The sequence below is a fragment of the Zosterops lateralis genome (assembly GCF_965231275.1).
Source record: "Zosterops lateralis genome assembly, chromosome: 6".
NCBI classification, from domain to species: domain Eukaryota; kingdom Metazoa; phylum Chordata; class Aves; order Passeriformes; family Zosteropidae; genus Zosterops; species Zosterops lateralis.
Window position 1 is genome coordinate 35,570,282 of NC_139761.1, and position 19,359 is coordinate 35,589,640.

The 19,359-nt window shown below is 40.3% G+C and overlaps 1 protein-coding gene across 5 annotated transcripts in view; it reads left to right on the forward strand.

The window, feature by feature from the left end:
* The window catches only part of RGS6 (regulator of G protein signaling 6), a 257,977-nt gene that overhangs the window by 189,754 nt on the left and 48,864 nt on the right, over positions 1–19,359 (forward strand). For all 5 annotated transcript variants that reach the window (XM_083864330.1, XM_083864331.1, XM_083864333.1 and 2 more), the window contains 8 exons: positions 1,434–1,485; positions 3,903–3,967; positions 6,946–7,022; positions 9,894–9,975; positions 10,488–10,562; positions 11,523–11,621; positions 12,588–12,649; positions 16,993–17,103. In XM_083864330.1, the coding sequence (XP_083720456.1) occupies positions 1,434–1,485; positions 3,903–3,967; positions 6,946–7,022; positions 9,894–9,975; positions 10,488–10,562; positions 11,523–11,621; positions 12,588–12,649; positions 16,993–17,103 (623 nt within the window). The remainder of the gene's footprint in view (positions 1–1,433; positions 1,486–3,902; positions 3,968–6,945; positions 7,023–9,893; positions 9,976–10,487; positions 10,563–11,522; positions 11,622–12,587; positions 12,650–16,992; positions 17,104–19,359) is intronic.

The following is a 19,359-nucleotide window of genomic DNA, read 5'->3' on the forward strand; positions in this document are numbered from 1 at the left end:
CTCTTTGCATCTGATGTTGCAGCTGCTCATGCACTGCTAATGTGATATTGTGTTATCATATGTGACCAATGCCATGGTGAGAAAAGAAACCCAGGAGATCACAGATGTCCTCTTATCTCACCCTTCCTTCTGGTTGCAAGGCATCATTCAGACTCAGATTTTTTCATTACAATTCCCTTTCTTTTCTGAAAGTCCTGATCTTCCCATCGTGTAAGACACAACAGAAGCAGGGGTAATACTGGTTACCTATTTAGCTGTATTTTTCTGTTTTAAAAGAATAGCACTTTAAGAACTTCTCCTGTGCAGTTTTCAGGAGCTACATTTCAATATAACTTAATTCCTTTTTATTGTTTTAAGCCTATAAACCACATCATCAAACTGACTGCTTATTGACTTTTCTTTCCCTTATATTTTCTTACAATTTTTGCATATTCTTTGCTTGTGCTCATTTCCTTCAGCACACCTCCTTAGCTGTTTTCTGCAAAAATAACCTGATAGAATCATGCTTCCTTTCCATTACTCTCTTCTTGCTACTTTTTAACTCAACATCAGTCCCTCCTTTAACAGTAGCTCTTTATCGTCTGAAATTCATAAGATACGTATCACTGAGGAGCACTGAACCCTGTATTGTTTGAATCCTCCATGTGTTCTCACTGTACTTTGGTGGAAGGAATAGTCTGTGTGTTAATGTCCTGTGCCCATCTGTAGCATTACATCATTAAAGCAATGTGTAATCAGTAAAGCATCAGTTTGTGTGATCACCAGTATGTTATTTTTCATTCATGTTAAAACTGAAATACAGTCATATATAGTTATAGCTTGTAACTAATTGTAGCAACTGCAATATGCAGACCTGGATAGAAAACAAAAGCACTAAGTTTAGCAGGACTTCTGCTTTAGAATGACTCTAAACAGCTGAGCTTTGACCTCTTCCATCTGTTACAACTAAAAAGGAAATTGTTTTGTAGTCTGTGAACCACATTGGTAGCTGCTCTAGAAGAGCAAGGGGTATGTAGCATATAGATAAGACCACAAGGTTTCTCATGCACTAAAAAAAAAATAAAAATAATAATAAAAAAAATTTAAAAAATCATGTTGCCTGTGAATTCCTGGGGAGAAAGGAGGTTCTGGGGATAGTGGATAAGAAGCCCACACTCAGATGAGCTGGCAACAGTGTCTGAAATTTCATCAGGACACTGAACATCCTCCTCAAGAGGTGCTTGCATTACAGCATATCTATTTACCTGCAGTGAGGAATATTAAAGGTTTTTGCAGCATCCTCACTTTTGCTGAAATCTGTAGCAGTGTTTTCCCCTGAGGGCAGAATCTGGGTGGTAGATTTTGTGATTCTTCTTTCTGTACTTGTGATGTTTTTCTGCATCTGGATTGGTTTTCATCTCTTAAATTACAAAAATGTGGATGTTTTTTCTTAGGCACCATACTTTTGGCCTTCAAACTGCTGGGAACCAGAAAACACAGATTATGGTGAGAATATGATTGTTTCTTTATAGAAAGTTATTTCATGATGCAAACAGTTGTCCTTAAAATAATTACTGTTGGCCATCTACACCCTTCATGTGCAGAGTTTCTTGTCAGACAGCAGCATCAGAGGCAGATATGTGCCCATCCCAAATGCACAAATCGAAACCCTGGGGTATCTCAAGCCCCTGGAGCTGTTGCCATTGAGCTCAGTGGGGTCAGGATTTTGCCATCCATTACCTTCATTCTCCCATAGCCCTGCTCATTTCAGCAGGATTTGTGGCAAGCAGAATACTGGTTCTTGGGAATCTTAAATAATACCAATATTGCTTTTGTGGGAAACTATCCTCTGATCTGTTGCTGAATCTGTTATATGGATCAATAAAATCTACTTCATCTGGGCACTTGTCTGACTGATCAGTAAACCCCCATATTTAGAAGTCCTCTGATACATGACATCAGACTTATTTTCCCATTTTTTTAAGATTACCAGATGATAAGATAAAAGAGAAGACTGAGCATGGTTTATGAGCTAATAAAGTGCAACATGGTGTTTTAAACATGTGAATGCCTGCAGACAGGGATAATACAAAAAGAAAATATGTCAGTGTTGTTATCTTTAGCTGTCTGCATGCAATATTGCTGTCTCTTCCAGAACTGCACTTCTTTCACAGTTAAATGATAAAATTAATTGTTGCATCCTGGTGTGGCTTTGGAAGAGGAAGCGTATCCATGTGTGCAGTCGTAAAACAGGAGCTTCTGGTAGTCTTTTATCTCATAACCTAAGATTGGTTTAGAACTCCTCCCTGAATAATCAGTTTGAGGATTTTTCCTGTCCGTGCAATAATTACTCATCATTATGGATTCTGGAAATCATTTGCTGGGGTGGAGAAGTAGCTGCAATGGTGTGTGTCATGTGATAGCTCATCTGCAGAGGAGCTAGCACAGACTTACATACTTATCCCAGTGAGGGAACTCCTTAAGAGAAAACACAATGCTGTTTTGTATTTGCAAAAAAAATCCCAGATTTTACAGTCACCCTATATCATTGTGTGAATTGTGGCTAATATGTATTCTGTAAATACCAGAAAAATAATGTGAAGAGACAGGTTCTGGTTTTTTTCCTGCAGTATCAGACAAATATTTGGTTTTGCAGGCAGATTATTGTGCTGCAATGGCATTGAGTGGAGCAGTACACCCCAAAATAAAGCCCTCTATGTGCTGACCCACAGCTGGACAAGCTTCAACTGTATTAGCTCTGAGCTCTGTAGTGACAGATTTTCATCTGTCCCAGAAACTTCTAACATATGTTTATAATCAGACTTTGCGTATCAGAGGCCTGTACAGATGGAGTCTTCCCAGGAATTAATCCCAAACTTGCAGTAGACCCAAATAAAACTGAAATCTCAGCAGCAATTCATACTTTTTTTTTAATTTGCATGTGTCCACTTCCAGAAGAGGAACAAACTTGCTAATGGCAGGTCACTGCCTTGCATAAAAAACCACTGTGAGACAACTGACTCTCACTTCATTTGGTGTTGTAGGGGCCTTATAGAGGAAACTGCCCTTGAGATTTGTAAATATAAATGAACTGGTCAGCTCTGGTTACAATGCATAATACTGGCTCATTAGATGAATGTTAAAATTACAGAAACAGCATAGAATAGAATTACATGAGTAGCACTGGGCCTCTTAAGTTTGGACCTGACTGTATACCCAGAGTGTGCTGTGGACCTTGTGTTTCAGCCTCTAATGGAAATGGGGTGAGCTTAGCAGATCCAGGTGGGGCTTTCCCAGAAGGCAGCCTGGGACTGGTTTGGTGGTGCACTGGGCTTATCTTGACCTTCAGGATCCCAAACCACATCAGTTTCAGCAGCCTCTGCCTACAGCAAAACGCATCAAGGCTTCTCTTAACCATTTGAAATACGTAAGAATAAGAGGATGGAGCATATTAAAAAATGCTCAGATCATGCCTTTAAGATCTGGCCCATATTTCTATTTTACTTCAATATCCTGGTTTATTTTTTCTTAGCAGAAAAGAAATGTAGGGATGGTCACTTTGGCATGCATATTCCCGAACTGCTTAGGGGAACAGGTTGCTAATGCTATATCTTTTACCAGACCCAGAAGCAACTGTGCCTTTCTTGGACATCTTGTTAGGTCCTGGCATCTGCTTTCATCACTTTTAAATGAAATGTCCCAGATGTTTAGGGCCTCTGAGATTAGTTGTAAGCAATGTCAGCTGGGTGTCCAGCCCTCTCATTCCTTGACTCGTGTTGCTTTCTGATGAAAACAAACTGTCTATGGGCTACTTTTTTCCCCTTCTTTTTTTTTTCTTTTTTCTTTTTTTTTTTTTTTTTCCCTAAATGATCTAGTACTAATAATCTGTCTGTAATTGTTTTCCATTCTGTTTCTCCCTTTAGCCATCTATCTTTGCAAACGGACCATGCAGAACAAAGCTAGGCTGGAGCTGGCGGATTATGAAGCCGTAGGTACACTGCTGCTAGAGTTTAAAGCTGGGGAGTGCAGGGATAGCTTTGCTTGCCAACTGAATGCTGCCATTTTGTGCTTTGGGGCCAGCCTTTACTGTTTTCTTAGTTGTCAGAACTGTGTGAAGGTTGATATGAAGACAACATCAGGAACGTGATTGGTGAATGTCCCTGGCTTTGCTGTGTCCCACATTAAACCGTCTGCTGTATAATGAGCCCTTCAAGACTGGGGCAAATTTCATAGAAGTTTAGCTTGATGTCCTGTTTTCTGTTAGGAAATCCTGGTTTATATAGCAGATTTCAGCACAGGAAAATGATGGATTTTCAGGTGCACCATTGGGCAATTAAACTGTTGATGACAAATCTAGTTACAAAAGTTATCAGATATTAGACTTGGAACATTTTCAGTATGCCATATGAAAAATATCACTGAACTTTACTTAGAGCCTGTTTTCCGATATGGAGTTACTATCAATAAAAATATCCCAAACTTTGGTGTGAGACTGCAGGGTGGAGAGGAGTGGGAAGATGGAAGTAGGAGGGGCAGGGCTGTGTATTTCTTTGAATACCAGCAGTGTAGTGCTGGTGTACTGTAGCTCTGAGAAACTAAACTTTTCTTTCTATCATATTGACTTTCTTTTGTTTACTTGCTCAACATTATAATAGCAGAATTTTATACATGGAGTTTTTCATTGGAAGGTTTATTTACAAAGTTTACAAAGTTGGTTCTGGTGGACTTATGTGGTCATGTTTGTTTCAATGAAAATATTTATGTTGCATATATTTGCATATGTTTTAGAGTGGGATTTTTTGTTTTTTTCCCCAAGATTGAAGTTTTTCCTTCTTCCATACCTTCTACATTTTGGAATTTTTGTGCACATGGAGAGATTTGTTCATGCCATTTGGTCCTTTCATTGCAGAGCATGCAAAAATTGCCACTTTCCTAGTCCACCCTGGAAATGCATTTCAACCTCCCAAGAGTTCTAATCTCAAACAGGCACAAAGGAAGGAATATAACAACCTGCATGCACTTACATGTGCTTTTGCTGAGTTTTCTCTTCTGCATATTGTTGATTTCATTATTAAAACCATTAAAATTGCTCACATCCAACCAATTAACTGTAAGTACTCCAAAGATCTATCATAAAGCAACAAAAGGCTGTTCAGCAGTGCACATACTCCCACACACATGCAGTGAGGCTATGGCTAAGTACTTCTGCACATTGTTGCCTACTGAGAGTAGCAATGCTCCAGCGATGGTAAATAATTAGGCCTTGGCAGTCTCTCATTTTTCTTGTGAATATTGCATTGCACAATTAGAGGTTACTTCTGCATTCAGACTTTGTTCTCTTAATTAGAGACATTCAGATAAGAATGGCACCAACTCTTCCTAAGCATTATGGGAGCTGAAGCAGATCCAGCAAGGGATGTAAGCTCAGCACAAGTGAGAGAAAGAGGCTTGCAGGACTCAGAAGCAGCCCTTCTCACATTTTTGGAGATGCAGCAGGAAAATGTTTCTCCTTAGGTATCAGCAGTTACCTGGAGCTTCAAGAGAGACTCTCCACAAAGCATCTCAGGGGACATTTCATTTTTAGGTTCTGCTGGCAGCATATACAGACAGTCCCCCAGCCCACATTTATACGGATTAGAGTAGAGGTCTTGATGATATGATTAAGCTTGTATAGTTGCATTCAGGCTTTTTATAATTGGTCAGACATAAGCACAATTCAAATATAGCTTCAGTTGGTGATGTTTCATTGGCTTCAGCATATTTACTCCAGAGGACACATGTGAACATAATTTAAAACAAAATAAAAATAATGAAAAAAATACCCACAAAAATCTGTGTTACAGATAATTACAACTTGTTCTTCTTTGTAGCCACAGTTAAGGAAATCATCAGGGTTCAGTACAGCTGTAAATCATTTGTTTAACTGTTTTCCTCCATGTGTACAGACTGAAACTGTTACGTGGACTTGGTGGTACCAGGGCCAAGCTTTATGCCTTGTGTTATACAAGAGTTTAAAGTAAATTCTTGCATTGAAATGCATGTGCCTGAAAAATGTTTCTTAATATAAAGGTGATAAGTATAAGGAGAACAAGAATAGAACTACAAGTGTTTGTTTTCAATGTAAATTTGCAACAGTTAAACCAGCTGTAATGGAGAAGAGTGTCCTGTTAATTGTCTTGCAGGCCTCCTTTCTTGAGAAGGGTATGGATATGTAACTTCAGGTTGCCATTTAAGCCTGAAATTTCAGCCATGTTCTGAGTTTAACCTCGAGCTGTGATGGAGCCATATCCACATCCAAATGTTCAAATCACTACACTCTCTCTAATGGGTCTGGACCAGAGCTTTTACTTCAGATGTAGAGCAAAACTGCATCTGGAGCCATTCTTTGCAGTAACTGTGCATTGTTCAGACAAACAAGCTATTTCCTTTTGTGAATCATCTTGGCAATCCCCAGCCTTCAGTACTGTGCAGCTGCATAATGCTCTCAGCAGTGACCAGGACTGAGCAAAGCAGGGGACGCTCAGGCTTTGCACCTTCACAAAAGCCTGAAGAGAAGAGAATAGTGCAGAGAGGAAAGTGAGGATGAGAGGGAAACGTGCAGCTGGCAGCCATCTGCTATCAGAAATGAAAGTCATCAGCTTCACAAAGCTTCTCAGTGTTATCTTTTGGGAACAAGTCCATAATTTTTTTCATACTAGAGCTCAAGCTGTCTTCATCACACTCCATTACTTATCCCTGGCAGGGCCCTTTGGGTTGCAGCCCAAAAAGATGTGTTACAGCCTTGCTTTGCCTGCAATATAGTTCACCTGAAACCAACACTGACTTCCATATCTTTAGTTTCTCAGTTAAAAAGAAAAAAAAAAAAAAAAAAGGAATAAAATAAATACCCACCATGCTAAATGTGCTCTCAAGTAATTGCTGTAATTACAGAAATCAGTTGTTCTTACTGTTTTCATCTTTTGACAGGAAAACCTAGCAAGACTTCAGAGAGCGTTTGCAAGAAAGTGGGAATTCATCTTCATGCAAGCAGAGGCCCAAGTGAAGTGAGTAATCCTGGAGCACTGAACTGCACCAGTGTTTAGAGCTGTGAAGGGAAGGGGATTCTGAGCAGATAAGACTTCTTTGTCAAAATCTTTACTGTGACTAAGCTCAGAAGGTGATGGTGAATTTTAATCACTGGCAGACTAGAAACAGTAGAGTGCCAATTCTGAAGGTCTGTGCCAGAAACTCAAAGATGGATTTAATTGTCTGTACGTGGAAATGCTGGTCCAGAGCTCCTAATCCTGTATTCACCATAGGACCTTGGGTAATTCACAAGCCCATTGTGCTTCTACGTTTGTGTAGTATTTTTTGTATAAATGGAAAGAACAAAATTTTGTCATCTATCTGTGTTACTCTATGCTTGCAGAGTATTTCTGTGTCTAAAAATGCTGTCACTTCCATGTGATTATAAGGGTGGTATTTACAACAGGTATTTCTTCTCATCTTCTGTTTTGAAAGCAGTATGAAGCCTCTTAATATTTTGAGTGTATTTTTATTACTGCTGGTAAATGGATATGATCCAGGGTTTGTGTACTATTGTCTACAAACTAATACCTAAAACTCTGAGTGTCCATTTTGTGCATGTCATTGTCACTTATAAAATGGAAAGGTTGCTGAAGATGACACGTGAGAATACCAGTACTGAAATGGTTCCACAGGAAGGAATTTGCACTTTCAGCATTAGATGCTCAAAAGTTAAGAAATATAATTTCTCAGAGGTGTGGCACGAGGTGTATGTCTCTATTTTTGATTAACCCTTTGGAATTTTGATGAATTCTTTGCTTAGTACCATTGCAATTATGATCCATTTAAATATATGGTAATTATCTTTTAAATTGCAAGGTAATTAAGGGATTTTTTTCCAACCAAAATAGCAGAGCTCCGTTTGGAAGAGAAAATTAGAACTTAGGATAGCAATTGTACTTTCAGTTACTTAAAGGCTATTGCCAAGATGAAAAAAAAAAAGGTGTAAGTCAAAACAAAAGTCTGCATTCTGTCTAAAACATATAATTATCACCTAAGAAAGAAATGTAAATATCAGACTCATTGTGATCATTGTTATTTGTTAATCTTTTCTCCATTCTGTTTTCTTTGACGCATAAGCATGAACTGGCCACTATCAACTTTTTTTGCTAGCTAGTTTCAGCTTCTTGGTTCACAGTTCATGTGATGGTTCAGTCTTCAGGTTTCCAGAAAGGCAGGGATGGAATTCACAGTCAAGTAAAAGTTTATGTTAACTAGAAAAGACGGGAAGGGAATAAAAAATACCTGAAAACATTCCTCCTGCTTACCAAGTTTTGCTTTGTTTTCCACATTTTTTTACACACAGGATTCCCATTACTATACCCACATTGCTTCAAAAACTGCAGCCAGAGAGCATCTATCTGCTTTGGGTCTTCACAGTTTAAAATGTGAAATACTGAGTTATCAGTAAGTTTGGAAACAGGAGCTGACAATTTGGGTTGAGCACAAAGTGTTGGTGAAGAGAATTCAGGAAGCCTCCAATAAGTTCCTCCAGTTTATGCTGTGTGGTGTAAGATTGGAATAGGCTTAACCTTCCCCTTTGGCCAGGTGTGAAGGACTCACTCAGAAAAGTAGTTTTGGGCTGGGTGTCCTCAGCACAGTACAGCAGCTGCTCTGGCTTTGTGTGGAGACAGAGCTTGTGCCAGAGCTTGTTCCTCATCTCAGCCTTGCAAGGAGGTAATCAGCTAGTGATGCCAAATTGTGGAGAATTCGGTCTTTTTCTGGGGAGGGGTGTTCAGAAACTTCAGTTTTAGTCCCGTGATTCCTATCCTCTTGGTACATTTCTAGCATAGACTTAACCAAGGGTCACTGCCTCTCAGAACCAAAAACAGACGGGAGAGAACCTGGTGGTCAGAAATCACAGCTGGCGTGGGGTTTTTTTCCTCATTGCTTTGATTTTCCTGGTGGCAGCAATGTGGGAGCCCAGCACAGGGACACTGAGCTTTATTCAGTCCTGCTCTGGAAGTGGAGGCATGGAGACTGTTCCTCCTTCCATGTGCCTCCTCCAGTCCCTGTGCAGGTAGATCCTGAAAGGTGGTGGTGACTTGGACCTCGTGTAAAACTGGGTGAGGTGCCGGATGTCACTTGCTGACTGCTGCCAAGAATTGCTTTGGACAACCTCCAGTGGCCTTTGGGCTGTGTGCTTTGAGTGAGTTCACTGGTTGCATCAGGGCTGGAATTACTGAGTTCCTGTTGTGCCAACCCAGTCATGTCTCTGGGGTGGGTGCTGGTTTTATAGACCATAGCTCAGATTTGGTCACCTGTGCTGTCACCCCTTGCTCTGCCAGCATGGGGGCACACAGGCAGAGCCATTTTTTAGGTTGAAAGCTCTAAGGAGGAGTGACCACAAGTGCTGCTCATGCTGTTGCTGCTGGGAATGTCTGGGATAGATACTCCTTTGCAATCTGTATTCATGTCAGTAGTGCTGCTGGGGTGCAGTGGGGTCTACTGATGGGGATCTCAGTTCAGCACCAGCCAGGAGCCTCACCTGGAGCAAAGAGGTCCTGGTTGGTCTCCTGACACAGACAAAATTACAAACTTTCCTAGCCTATCAAATCAGAGTATGGGAGCATGGTACCAGGAAAGGTTTTCCTCACCAGATGAAAAATAGCTGTTAAATTTTTCCACATTAATAGAGAAATCTCTTTTGACCCATATGAGAGTAAACATCAGTGTTATTTTGTTCACAGCATGTGCCCTTCCAAGTTCAAGTGTGACATTGCTGTACAAAAAAAGTTCATTTCTGATTTTTTTTTGTCTTGAGGTTAAAAACCACAGATAGGAACTGTATCAAAAAAGAAAGCATGACTTGTACATTGACTCATATTCACTTACACTTTTGTTTTCAGAATCGACAGAAAAAAAGATAAAACGGAAAGAAAGATTTTGGACAGCCAGGAAAGAGCATTCTGGGATGTGCACAGGCCTGTGGTAAAATTATTTTTGAATGATGAGACTTTCCAGGATTTGACAGGAAAAGTTTTATTACTAGTAAATATTTTATGCACAACAACACTGCCTTTACAGTCACCACATGGATTTTCCTCACAGTTTAAAATGCACTAAGTGTCTACAAGATTATTTGAGAAATTCTGGGCTTGTGTACCTATCGAACTATTGATGTGGAAATATGTGAAAAATATGGACTTTGAAAAATCATTTACTGGGCTTATGAAAGAAAAGCAGCTTATTCAGTTTGTCTCAGACTTCCTAGCAAAAGCTTCCCCCTGATAGCTGTTTCCTTTTGGTGCCAAAGTTAGGAGTAAGTTTAATTTAATGCTGACATAGCATCCTTGGGTATATGCAGTCTCTTGTTTAGCAAGAGTAATTTATGGGACACAAATCTCAAGAGTTTTGGACAAGATTTAATAGTATATTTTATAAAGGTAAGCTAGAATGCAGATTCTAAACAGAGGAATAGCACAATTACCATCTCTTTTCAGCCGGGCTGTGTGAACACCACAGAAATGGACATTAGAAAGTGTCGCCGTATGAAAAACCCACAAAAAGTGAAAAAGGTCAGTTTGAGTTCCTGGTTTGGGTTTTTGCTTGTTTGGGGTTGGTTTGGTTCACTGTTTTTGGTTTTCTTTTAATGTAAATCCTACTTGACACCTACTGCATATGAGACTTACCCAAGACGAACAAACAAAAGTATTTTGATAGTATAAGTCTGTTTTATTCTCCTTGGTGAATTTATTATTTCCATTTTACCAACAAATTGTACTGACTGGGTGATGGGTAGAGCTGAGAAGGGCATTAGGGAGCTCTGCATCACAATGTCTGATGGCTCTGCACTCCCATAAAATTAAAAGGAATTTGCAAAAATACCTAGGTCCCTTTTTAAGAAATAATCTGGGCACAAATCATGAGATGTTTACCTGCCTTAATCATTTCAAAGGCTGGATTGTTAGCAACTTGGGTTAGCAAAAGCACTAAATGAAAGGCCAAATTATATTACTTTCAGTGCAGGTGTCTGTCTGGAAAATGAATGGCTACAAATCAGTCTGCAGGTTTTTGTTTAGAGAAGCTCACATGAACTTGACCCATTGACTTGACCTGGTTAAGCACTTTCTTCAATATGTAGTTTTACATCAAGAAATTAGATCAAGTGAAAGACAGCGGCATAGAATTAGGTTCTAGTATTTTCTTTTACCACTTGATTCACCCCAGCGACAGCTCCCAGTGTTTATCCTGCAAGTGTTAATGCACACAGCCTTCAGAGCTCCTAAAAATTATCAGCTGCATTTTAACATTTAAAACAAATCCTTCTCTTAGAATGCCTACAGGCCTTGCAAGTACAGGCATCAGCAAGCATGGTCTTATCTCTAAATTTTGCTCCAGGCTCAATGATTATTGACCTGTGTGGGTATAAACAGTAGGAAATTGCTGGCTTGTTACCTTGCTGCTTTGCATACTGCACAGTTCCTCACTGTGAAAAATGCTGTAATCCCTTCTGTTTGTTCCTTGGTTCCTCACAGTCAGTGTATGGTGTTACAGAGGAGTCTCAGCCCCAAAGCCCAGTACACCTGCCCTCCCAGCCAGTGCGCAAAACAACAAAAGAGGATTTCCGGAAGCAGGTAAGTAGGTGGCTGTATGGCAACTCTTCTGAGAACTGCTACCAGAAAAAAAAGCATAGGAAGTTAAAGAGATAACAGCAAAACTCATTGTATGTTTCACCTGTCCTTGATCCTCACTTGTGTAAAGCATTAGTAAGTATTTATTGAGCAGTGCAGTTTTACGGTGATACATGTTATGATTAACACTGACCTTTGAATCTACTGTTATTGTCTGTGGACCAGACAATAAGACAATAATTCCAGCTCAGTGAGGATGTCTGAAAAGTGGGCAGTGACAAAGGCCAGTGTAGCTGGGCACAGGCTGGGGATGAGTGGTGAGGAAATGCATCGTTTAGTGTATGACTGTTAGACTCTGTACAGTCAGAGCTTTTAGGAAACTAGGAAGAAGTTATTTGGACAACCATGCCAAGGAGTGACCAGCCAACTCACACATCCTTTCCCTGGCACAAGGAACTCTCCCTCAAAATTACTTTGCTGCAACAAACAGCCCTCAAGGCAGCTTTAAACAAGTTTCTTAGGCAACAGTTTTTGGGTGGTCTTCTGAACTAAACCTGGATGCTACATTTCTTGGGGTTTTTTATCATAGGCTAAAGAACTGGTTCATAGCAGAATGAAACTGTGCTGTAAAATGTTACTGGTCTTGTGATGCTGGTCAGTAAGAAAAAAGGGAGAGCAGAGTGTGTTTGTAAAACATTGTACCCTGAGTAGTCTAGGAACTTTGGCTCCAAATAAATGTCTTTCCTACTTTCAATTGTGTCTTCTGAAGTTTCCTCTAGGGCTTTACCTTTGGCAATGGATCATCCTATTGGAAGCAGTTAAGAAGCTTCTGATACCTGGGGAAGGGTCCCATTTCCTTTTGAGTTACTTTCAAGCTGTTTGGAAAGAGAAATCAATAGTGTGTTGGGATATTGAATGCATGCTGCAGAACTCATAGATTGTTAATGTCCTTGTCATCTCTCTCCTCAGATAACTTTTCTGAACATGCAGATAGAGAGACATTGTTTAAAGATGTCCAAAGTAGCAGAAAGGTGAGTGTCCCCATTTTGATGATTTCCCATTCTTTTCTCATCTCCAGTTTGGCATTTCAAGAAACAGAGCAGGCAGCAATGTGCAAAGGCTTGACCCCCTTTCTGTGCATCAGTCCTTTCCCCTCCTTGACCAGCTGTGCTGCCTGTCTGCTGTCTGGCTTCTGACACTTCTGTACTCACTCCTTTGGCACTGAGCGAAAATAGGTGGAAAATGAGGACCTGTAATACTGCAAAAGAAAATAACCATTCACAAAAGAAAAAGCCCTTGTGGGACTCACTTCCACCCCTTCACTACCCTAGGGTTTATTTTTAGAAAAGTCATTCCTGTCTCTATTTGAAAATACCCTTTTTTTTCCATTTTTGCCTGAACTTTTAAATGCTCATCTCTTGTTTGCCTGGAACAGCTCTGGGGAAGGAGCTGTGTATGCATTTGTTGCACATGGTGTCCACGTGTCTGTTCATACTGGGATTGTAGGACCAGTTCCTGCTCTCACCTGCATGTATATGAAACCCTTAGGGAAGTACTGGGCTTGTACTTGGACTACTCAAGGCAGTGTTTTAAGGGATGGATTTCTAAGAAGCAAATCAAGGCACAATTTGACTTGCAAAATATTTAGGTTTGGTAGAAAAGTATGAATAGGTGAAGAACAAGCTCAAATTTAATTGAGTATGACAGGTCACTTATTTACGTACTTGTAAGTTAGACACATTTGTGGAGTAGTCACTGAGATGAAGGTAGAGATAGCCATGCTCTTAACTGACATCACTTTTAAAGCAAAACTGTATTGAATATGAAGGATAGGATAAGGGCTGGTTCCTTCTAGGGAAATAATAGAGGAATTTTTATTTAAGCAAAGTAAAACAGGCTTACCCCATGAAATGTGCTTTGCAGTGCCTGCACCTGTAGTTAGCATGCACATACTAAACTAGGTAAATTAAATGGTGAGAGGCCCAATTTAAGTTCCTATTGGGTCATGAAGTTTAGCAATTAAAATGAAAAGGTATCCAATTAAAGAGAAAATATTCAGAGGCTCCCTGAAATCCTGCATGCAATACATTGTATGATTGAAATGAGCACATTTATATTTATGTTTTGGGCTTTTGGATCTTTTTAATGAAGAACATGTACTTTAACAAAAAAAATCATTGTACTGAATTTATTTACAATGACTTTAATATACTGAGTAATAATTTTCCTAGTTTGAAAGGGCCTTCTTTTTTTTTTTTCTTTTTTAATTGCTCTCAAGTTGGAGAAGAAAATGTTGCTATCAAAACCTGTGCAAAATAATAACCAGGAGAAAAGCAAATAAAATGAGAACAGTCAAATGAGAACAGAATCACTGAATAAGCAGAGTTGAAGGGGACCCACCAGGATCAAGTCCAACCCCTGGCCCTGCACAGGGGAACCCCAAGAATCACACCATGTGCCTGAGAGAATTGACCAAACACTTCTTGAACTCTGGCAGGATTAGTGCCATGACTGCTTCCCTGGGGAGGCTGTTCCAGTGCCCAAACACCCTCTGGGTGAAGAACCCTATGCTTCTAAATAATTACTAATAATTATAAAGAAGGAAAATCATGGTTGTGATCTTTATATCTTGTGAGGAGGTGTTTGGTCATGTTGATGACTTTGAATATTGATTTGAATATTGGCAATATTGGTTGAAAGTCCCAGGACTTGGTGTGGGGAGTACTGGGAAGTGCAGCCTGGATGTAGAGCATTGCAGAGTAGGTAGGAGGGAAGTAGAGGAGCTGATGGGTGCAGTGGCTTTACAGGGGTAGGAACTGGTGAGGAAGAATGAACATGGATGACCTGACTTGCACAACTTCCTGAAAAAAACCCTGTGCAGCCTTGAAAACCCCATTAAAACACTGATTATAAGCACTAGGAACAAATTTACTGTGTAAGGAGATGCTGCTATTATCAAGTCAATTTTCAGGCTGGACCCTGCTCTCAGGACAGTTTAGGGGACAGTGTGGCAGATCAGGGTACGGAGATGACTTCCTGACACACTCCCTTCAACAGTCAAGCCTGACAGTGGCACCATCTGCCAATTTGTCAATATAGCACAAAGACACTTTCAGAGAGGATGAGGGAAGGAACAAGGAGCAAATAAGTCAGGAAGCACTAGGGTAAACAAGTTACAGGAATAAGCTATAAATTGTTTCAATAGTATTAGCTCAATTGTATTTATTTTACATTAATTCACACTATTCTTGGAATAGCCCTTGTCTGTCAGAAGAGGAAGGCTCTCCAAAGGATATCTCCTGCTTCTGTGAGATAAATGTTCACCACTAAAGATTTTCTTCCCCTTCCTTCCCATTCTGCTTCCAGGAGTAGATCTGTACCAACTGTGGGAACAGGTATCCCTCAGCTGCTCCACTCACCTTGGAAACTCTTTCTTCCACATCCTTTCTCTCCACTTGGGACTGGCACACTGTCAGTTTTAGCCATTGAGCTTTGAGAACTGTTGAGCAAAACTATCAATATATTCAACCTATTGTTTTCCCTGACTGCATTGTGCAGTGTTAATACAATTTCATTAGACACAACATCCCCAAAATGGCTGGGGAAAAATGAGTATCTTCATACCAGAAGCAGCCTCAGTTCCCTAGATGAAAATCTGTGCTATCCTTTCAGCTTCTCATCAAAGTCCCTGTGAAGGCTCAGCAGGCCCCCTTGATTGAGACAGCTGGGTTCTCAAGGCAAGCTCTGCACCCTTCAGTCAACTGTTCCCACCACCCCTTCTACCAGGTATTCAGTTATCATCCAAAAGGCCAGGTTTGCATTTTGACAAAATGCTTTTCCTTAGGAGTCCCTTGCCTGTAGCCTCCTTTAGACAATGGGGCAATGATTCTGCTGCTGTCATTATACTGAATCAGCAATATGTGCTTAGAAATTCCCCTTTGCTTTTTGCTAGTACTTGTACTAGTACTTCTGATGCCTTCTTATTATTTTATTAGGATCAATTCAAGTTTCACAGCAGATATCTCCTGATTGATCCTTTTTGGCTTTCTTTTCTTTTTTAACCAACCCTCTTTTTCATTGATGTCTAAGAGACTGCTGCTGCTCTGTGAAATTGGACGCTGCTCCCTCCTCCAACCCTTGACCCAGAGCAGTCATGAAATGTAATTAATGAAATGAGATGAGACAGCCCTGAGTGCCCTAAGGGGCAATGGGAACCTACTGTGGTTACAAAAGTGTATGATTTTAATGCCTCATGATAAGAGCTAAGACAAACAAAAAGAAATAATTATTATAGAACAGGTCAGGGAAACTTTCTGCCTTTTATGACCCTTTGTTTCGCAGGGTCTTTTCATTTGCCTGCCTTTTTGAGATGTGGAGGGCCAGAGGTAAAGTTTAGCATGGACAATCACAGTGCAGGTACATTGGTTGTTCACTATAATTAATTTAGTTAATTACTTGGCAGATGTAGGCAAAAAAAATAGTGCCTTAGAGTATTTCCAATATAGACTACAAGAACTCTGTTTTGATTTATTTCATATTTGCTGTCTTTCTTTTGTAAAAATGCGCCCCTAGCCCCAACCCCTGTGGAATTCCTGAATCATTTATGCAAGCAGACACAGTCATTTTCCCAGAAAGCTCTTTGAATCTCATCCTAGTGAGGATTAGAGGCTATATGCCTTAACTGACTCACCATGAAGGAAGCCAGTGTAAAGGCCAGGTATTTTTCCAACATGCATATAATTTACTATAGTCTAAGTTAATTATTACTGAAGTATTTTACAGTAGTGCCATTAGACTAAATACTATACCAACATAACTAAAAATTTATCTATAGGCAAAGTTTTGATGCTTAGGACTATGATCCTCCAAGATTTAAGCATATTCTTAGCTGCAGCCCATCATCCTGCTTAGGTGAGTTTCTCATAGTGCATAAATTTATGTGAGTGCAAAAGTTCGCAAAAATGAAAAGGATGAGAGGCAGTAGTAGCATGCAGCCAATGAACAGGTTGACACACACTTTGAAATCCAGTTGTTGCCTCGCCAGGTTTTTTGGGGCATCTCAACAGAGACCAGCTTGAGGAAAATACTGCTATTGAGGAAAATAGTGCAGTGAGCTGGTGGGTGTTTGCAGAGAAATCTGTGCATTCATCATCCCTGGGAAAAGGGTCTCCTGTGGTTGCTGAGAAACTGACTAATCCCTATAAATAAAAAGAAGCACACACAAAACCAAACCAAACCAAAAAACACCAAAAACCCCAACAGGATAAAAAAGAAAGGCTGTACCTCTCTGACATGTGACTAAGCATTCAAACCCTTACTTTATTCTGGGTTTTTTTTCCTTTTTTTTTTTTTTTTTTTTTTTTTTACCTGCCAGTTTAATTGCCTACACAGAACAGTATGTGGAATATGACCCCTTTATAACTCCTGCCGAGCCTTCCAATCCCTGGATAAGTGATGATGCAGCACTGTGGGACATCGAAATGAGGTAAAAAATAATTGGTAGTTTAATGTGAGAGTTGTCTTGCCATTTTGTTTGTATGCTTTTCACATTGCCTTGTTTGGAAAGGAAGTTGTATGTCTGTGCTACAAAATTCAAGAACATAGCTAAAGTTTATAACTGGTGTCTGTGAATTATTCAGCCCTTCCACTTCCATATGGCTTGATGTATGGGACTCTGTGAGTCAGGTAATGGATGTTCTCATACCTGTCAGGCATATGCACAGACTCAGGTCTAGAAGCCTAAAGCTATAGGGTACTGCTAAGACAAACTTGTTCCACACATCTCATTTGACCCTTGGGAACCTGCTCTTCCCAAGCTGCAATGCTCCAGCCTTGCTTGTGTCATGGAATCCCATTAAAGATGTTGCTGGAAAAATGGGATGAGTTACAGACTAGTGGCCATTCCTGCTGTGCCGAGTGAGTTTGGCACAGGAGCCAGAAGAATCTAGCTCACATGTGATGTATGAGACTTGGCAGGTCAGAATTGTAATAGGTTGATGAGTGAGTTTGGTCCTCACCTGTTGGTGAACAAGTTGGCTTGTCTCTGTTATGGTGTCAAATAGATGAAAACAGGGAGGAATATCTGTAGGGTATTCAATGCCTTGCACCTTTTTTCTCTCTTAAAAAAAAAAAAAAACAAAAAAAAAAAACAAAAAAAAAAAAAAACCCAAAAAACCAAACCAAAAACAAACAAACAAAACCCAAGCAGAACACTGCAACAGAGAATCATGTTTTGCCCATGTGATGTTGGCACAAAGGAAGTCTGGCCTGTTTCTGTGTCTCTTACCTTCACATGCTATCCACAATCCTTGTAAAAGGGCTAGAATTGTTCTGCCTGCCACTGTGCCTAACAGATCCCACAGCAAATTTGAATGGAATTACTATGCCCCATATTACCTTCACTACTCAGTCACATCCTGTGGCAAACAACTGCAAGAGCTCAGCAGCTTCTCCAGTGTTTAGTTGCTGCCATTTGGCACCAAATCTGAACTTCGAGTTCACTTTAGCATATCTTTGATAAGAGAATGCCAAATCTAATCCTGTGTGTTCTTGAATAATAATTTAAAGACGCTGTTGGCCTAAAAAATGATTCATAGAGAATCAGTGTTCCAGGAAAAGGACAAGATTTTGCCCCATTTTAAAACCAAGTAGTTTGGGATGTGAAAGTTGTTTTCACCTGTTTTCCTGGTAGTCACGGAAACTCATTATTTTTCTAACCTCTGCCCTTCTTCACATGATTTTAGTATTTGTTATTTCTTTTTTAGCTAGTTTCTCTCTTTTTCTCCATACTCCCTAGTAGGGCTAGTACCAGCTACAGCCCTTGCAAAACACTGCTCTGCAGAAACCCTCACCCACAAGGTAATCCAGGCGTCCATTATTTCTGCATCTGTTGACATAGCTGCAAATCCCAGAAAAGATGTCTGTATCCCTGAAGAATACAATTAACCTGATGCCACAGCCTTACAGGAATTTAAAATAAATGCTTGGCTTCTGCTATGATTTCAGAGTTAAGGAAGGTGATTTTCCTGTGGATGAAAAAGAGAAAGCTGTAGTGTGGAGAGATGGAAGAACAAACAGCTCTGTATTTCCATTTTATTCTCCACTGTAAAAAAAAAAAAAACTAACTGCATCTGCATGTAGTTGCAACTTGCATGAATAATTAAATGATCCCCAAGATCCCCTTGTGTTGCCTGGAAAGCTGTTTCCTCAGTTAGGAGAGCAGAGCCCTTGCGCAGGAGAACAAAGAGCCTCTCAGTGCTAGTGGCAAGGCTGGCTGCTGAGTACGGGCAGCCCTGTACCACTACAGCTCATCCTCTAGGGCAGTCAGGACTCAGGAAATGCCATGGAGAAAAATCCATTTTAGACAGCACTTTGGCCTTTTTTTGTGTGTGTGCTAGAACATTGTGTAGCTGCAAGAAGAGCAGGTACAGATCTCTGGATTCTGCAAGAAATTCCCTAAGCTTATATTGTGCCTGCCTCTCATGTCCCGATGTCCAGGCTGGTTCACATAACAAGTAGGCTGGATCTGCACTCTTGTCTGCAGCACTGCTGGCTCCTGAGGGAGTGCAGGAGGAGCCATCCTGAGTGTGCTGCTCCTCAAGTGAGGACATGCCTATCAATTTTGCTTAGCCTTTACACCAAGAGAAAATGAAAACAGGCACTTTATTTACCCCTTTGGCTTATTTGTCTTCAGCACAGATCGCCACTGTCCCCTAAGGCTCCATGATTAGGAATCACTGTG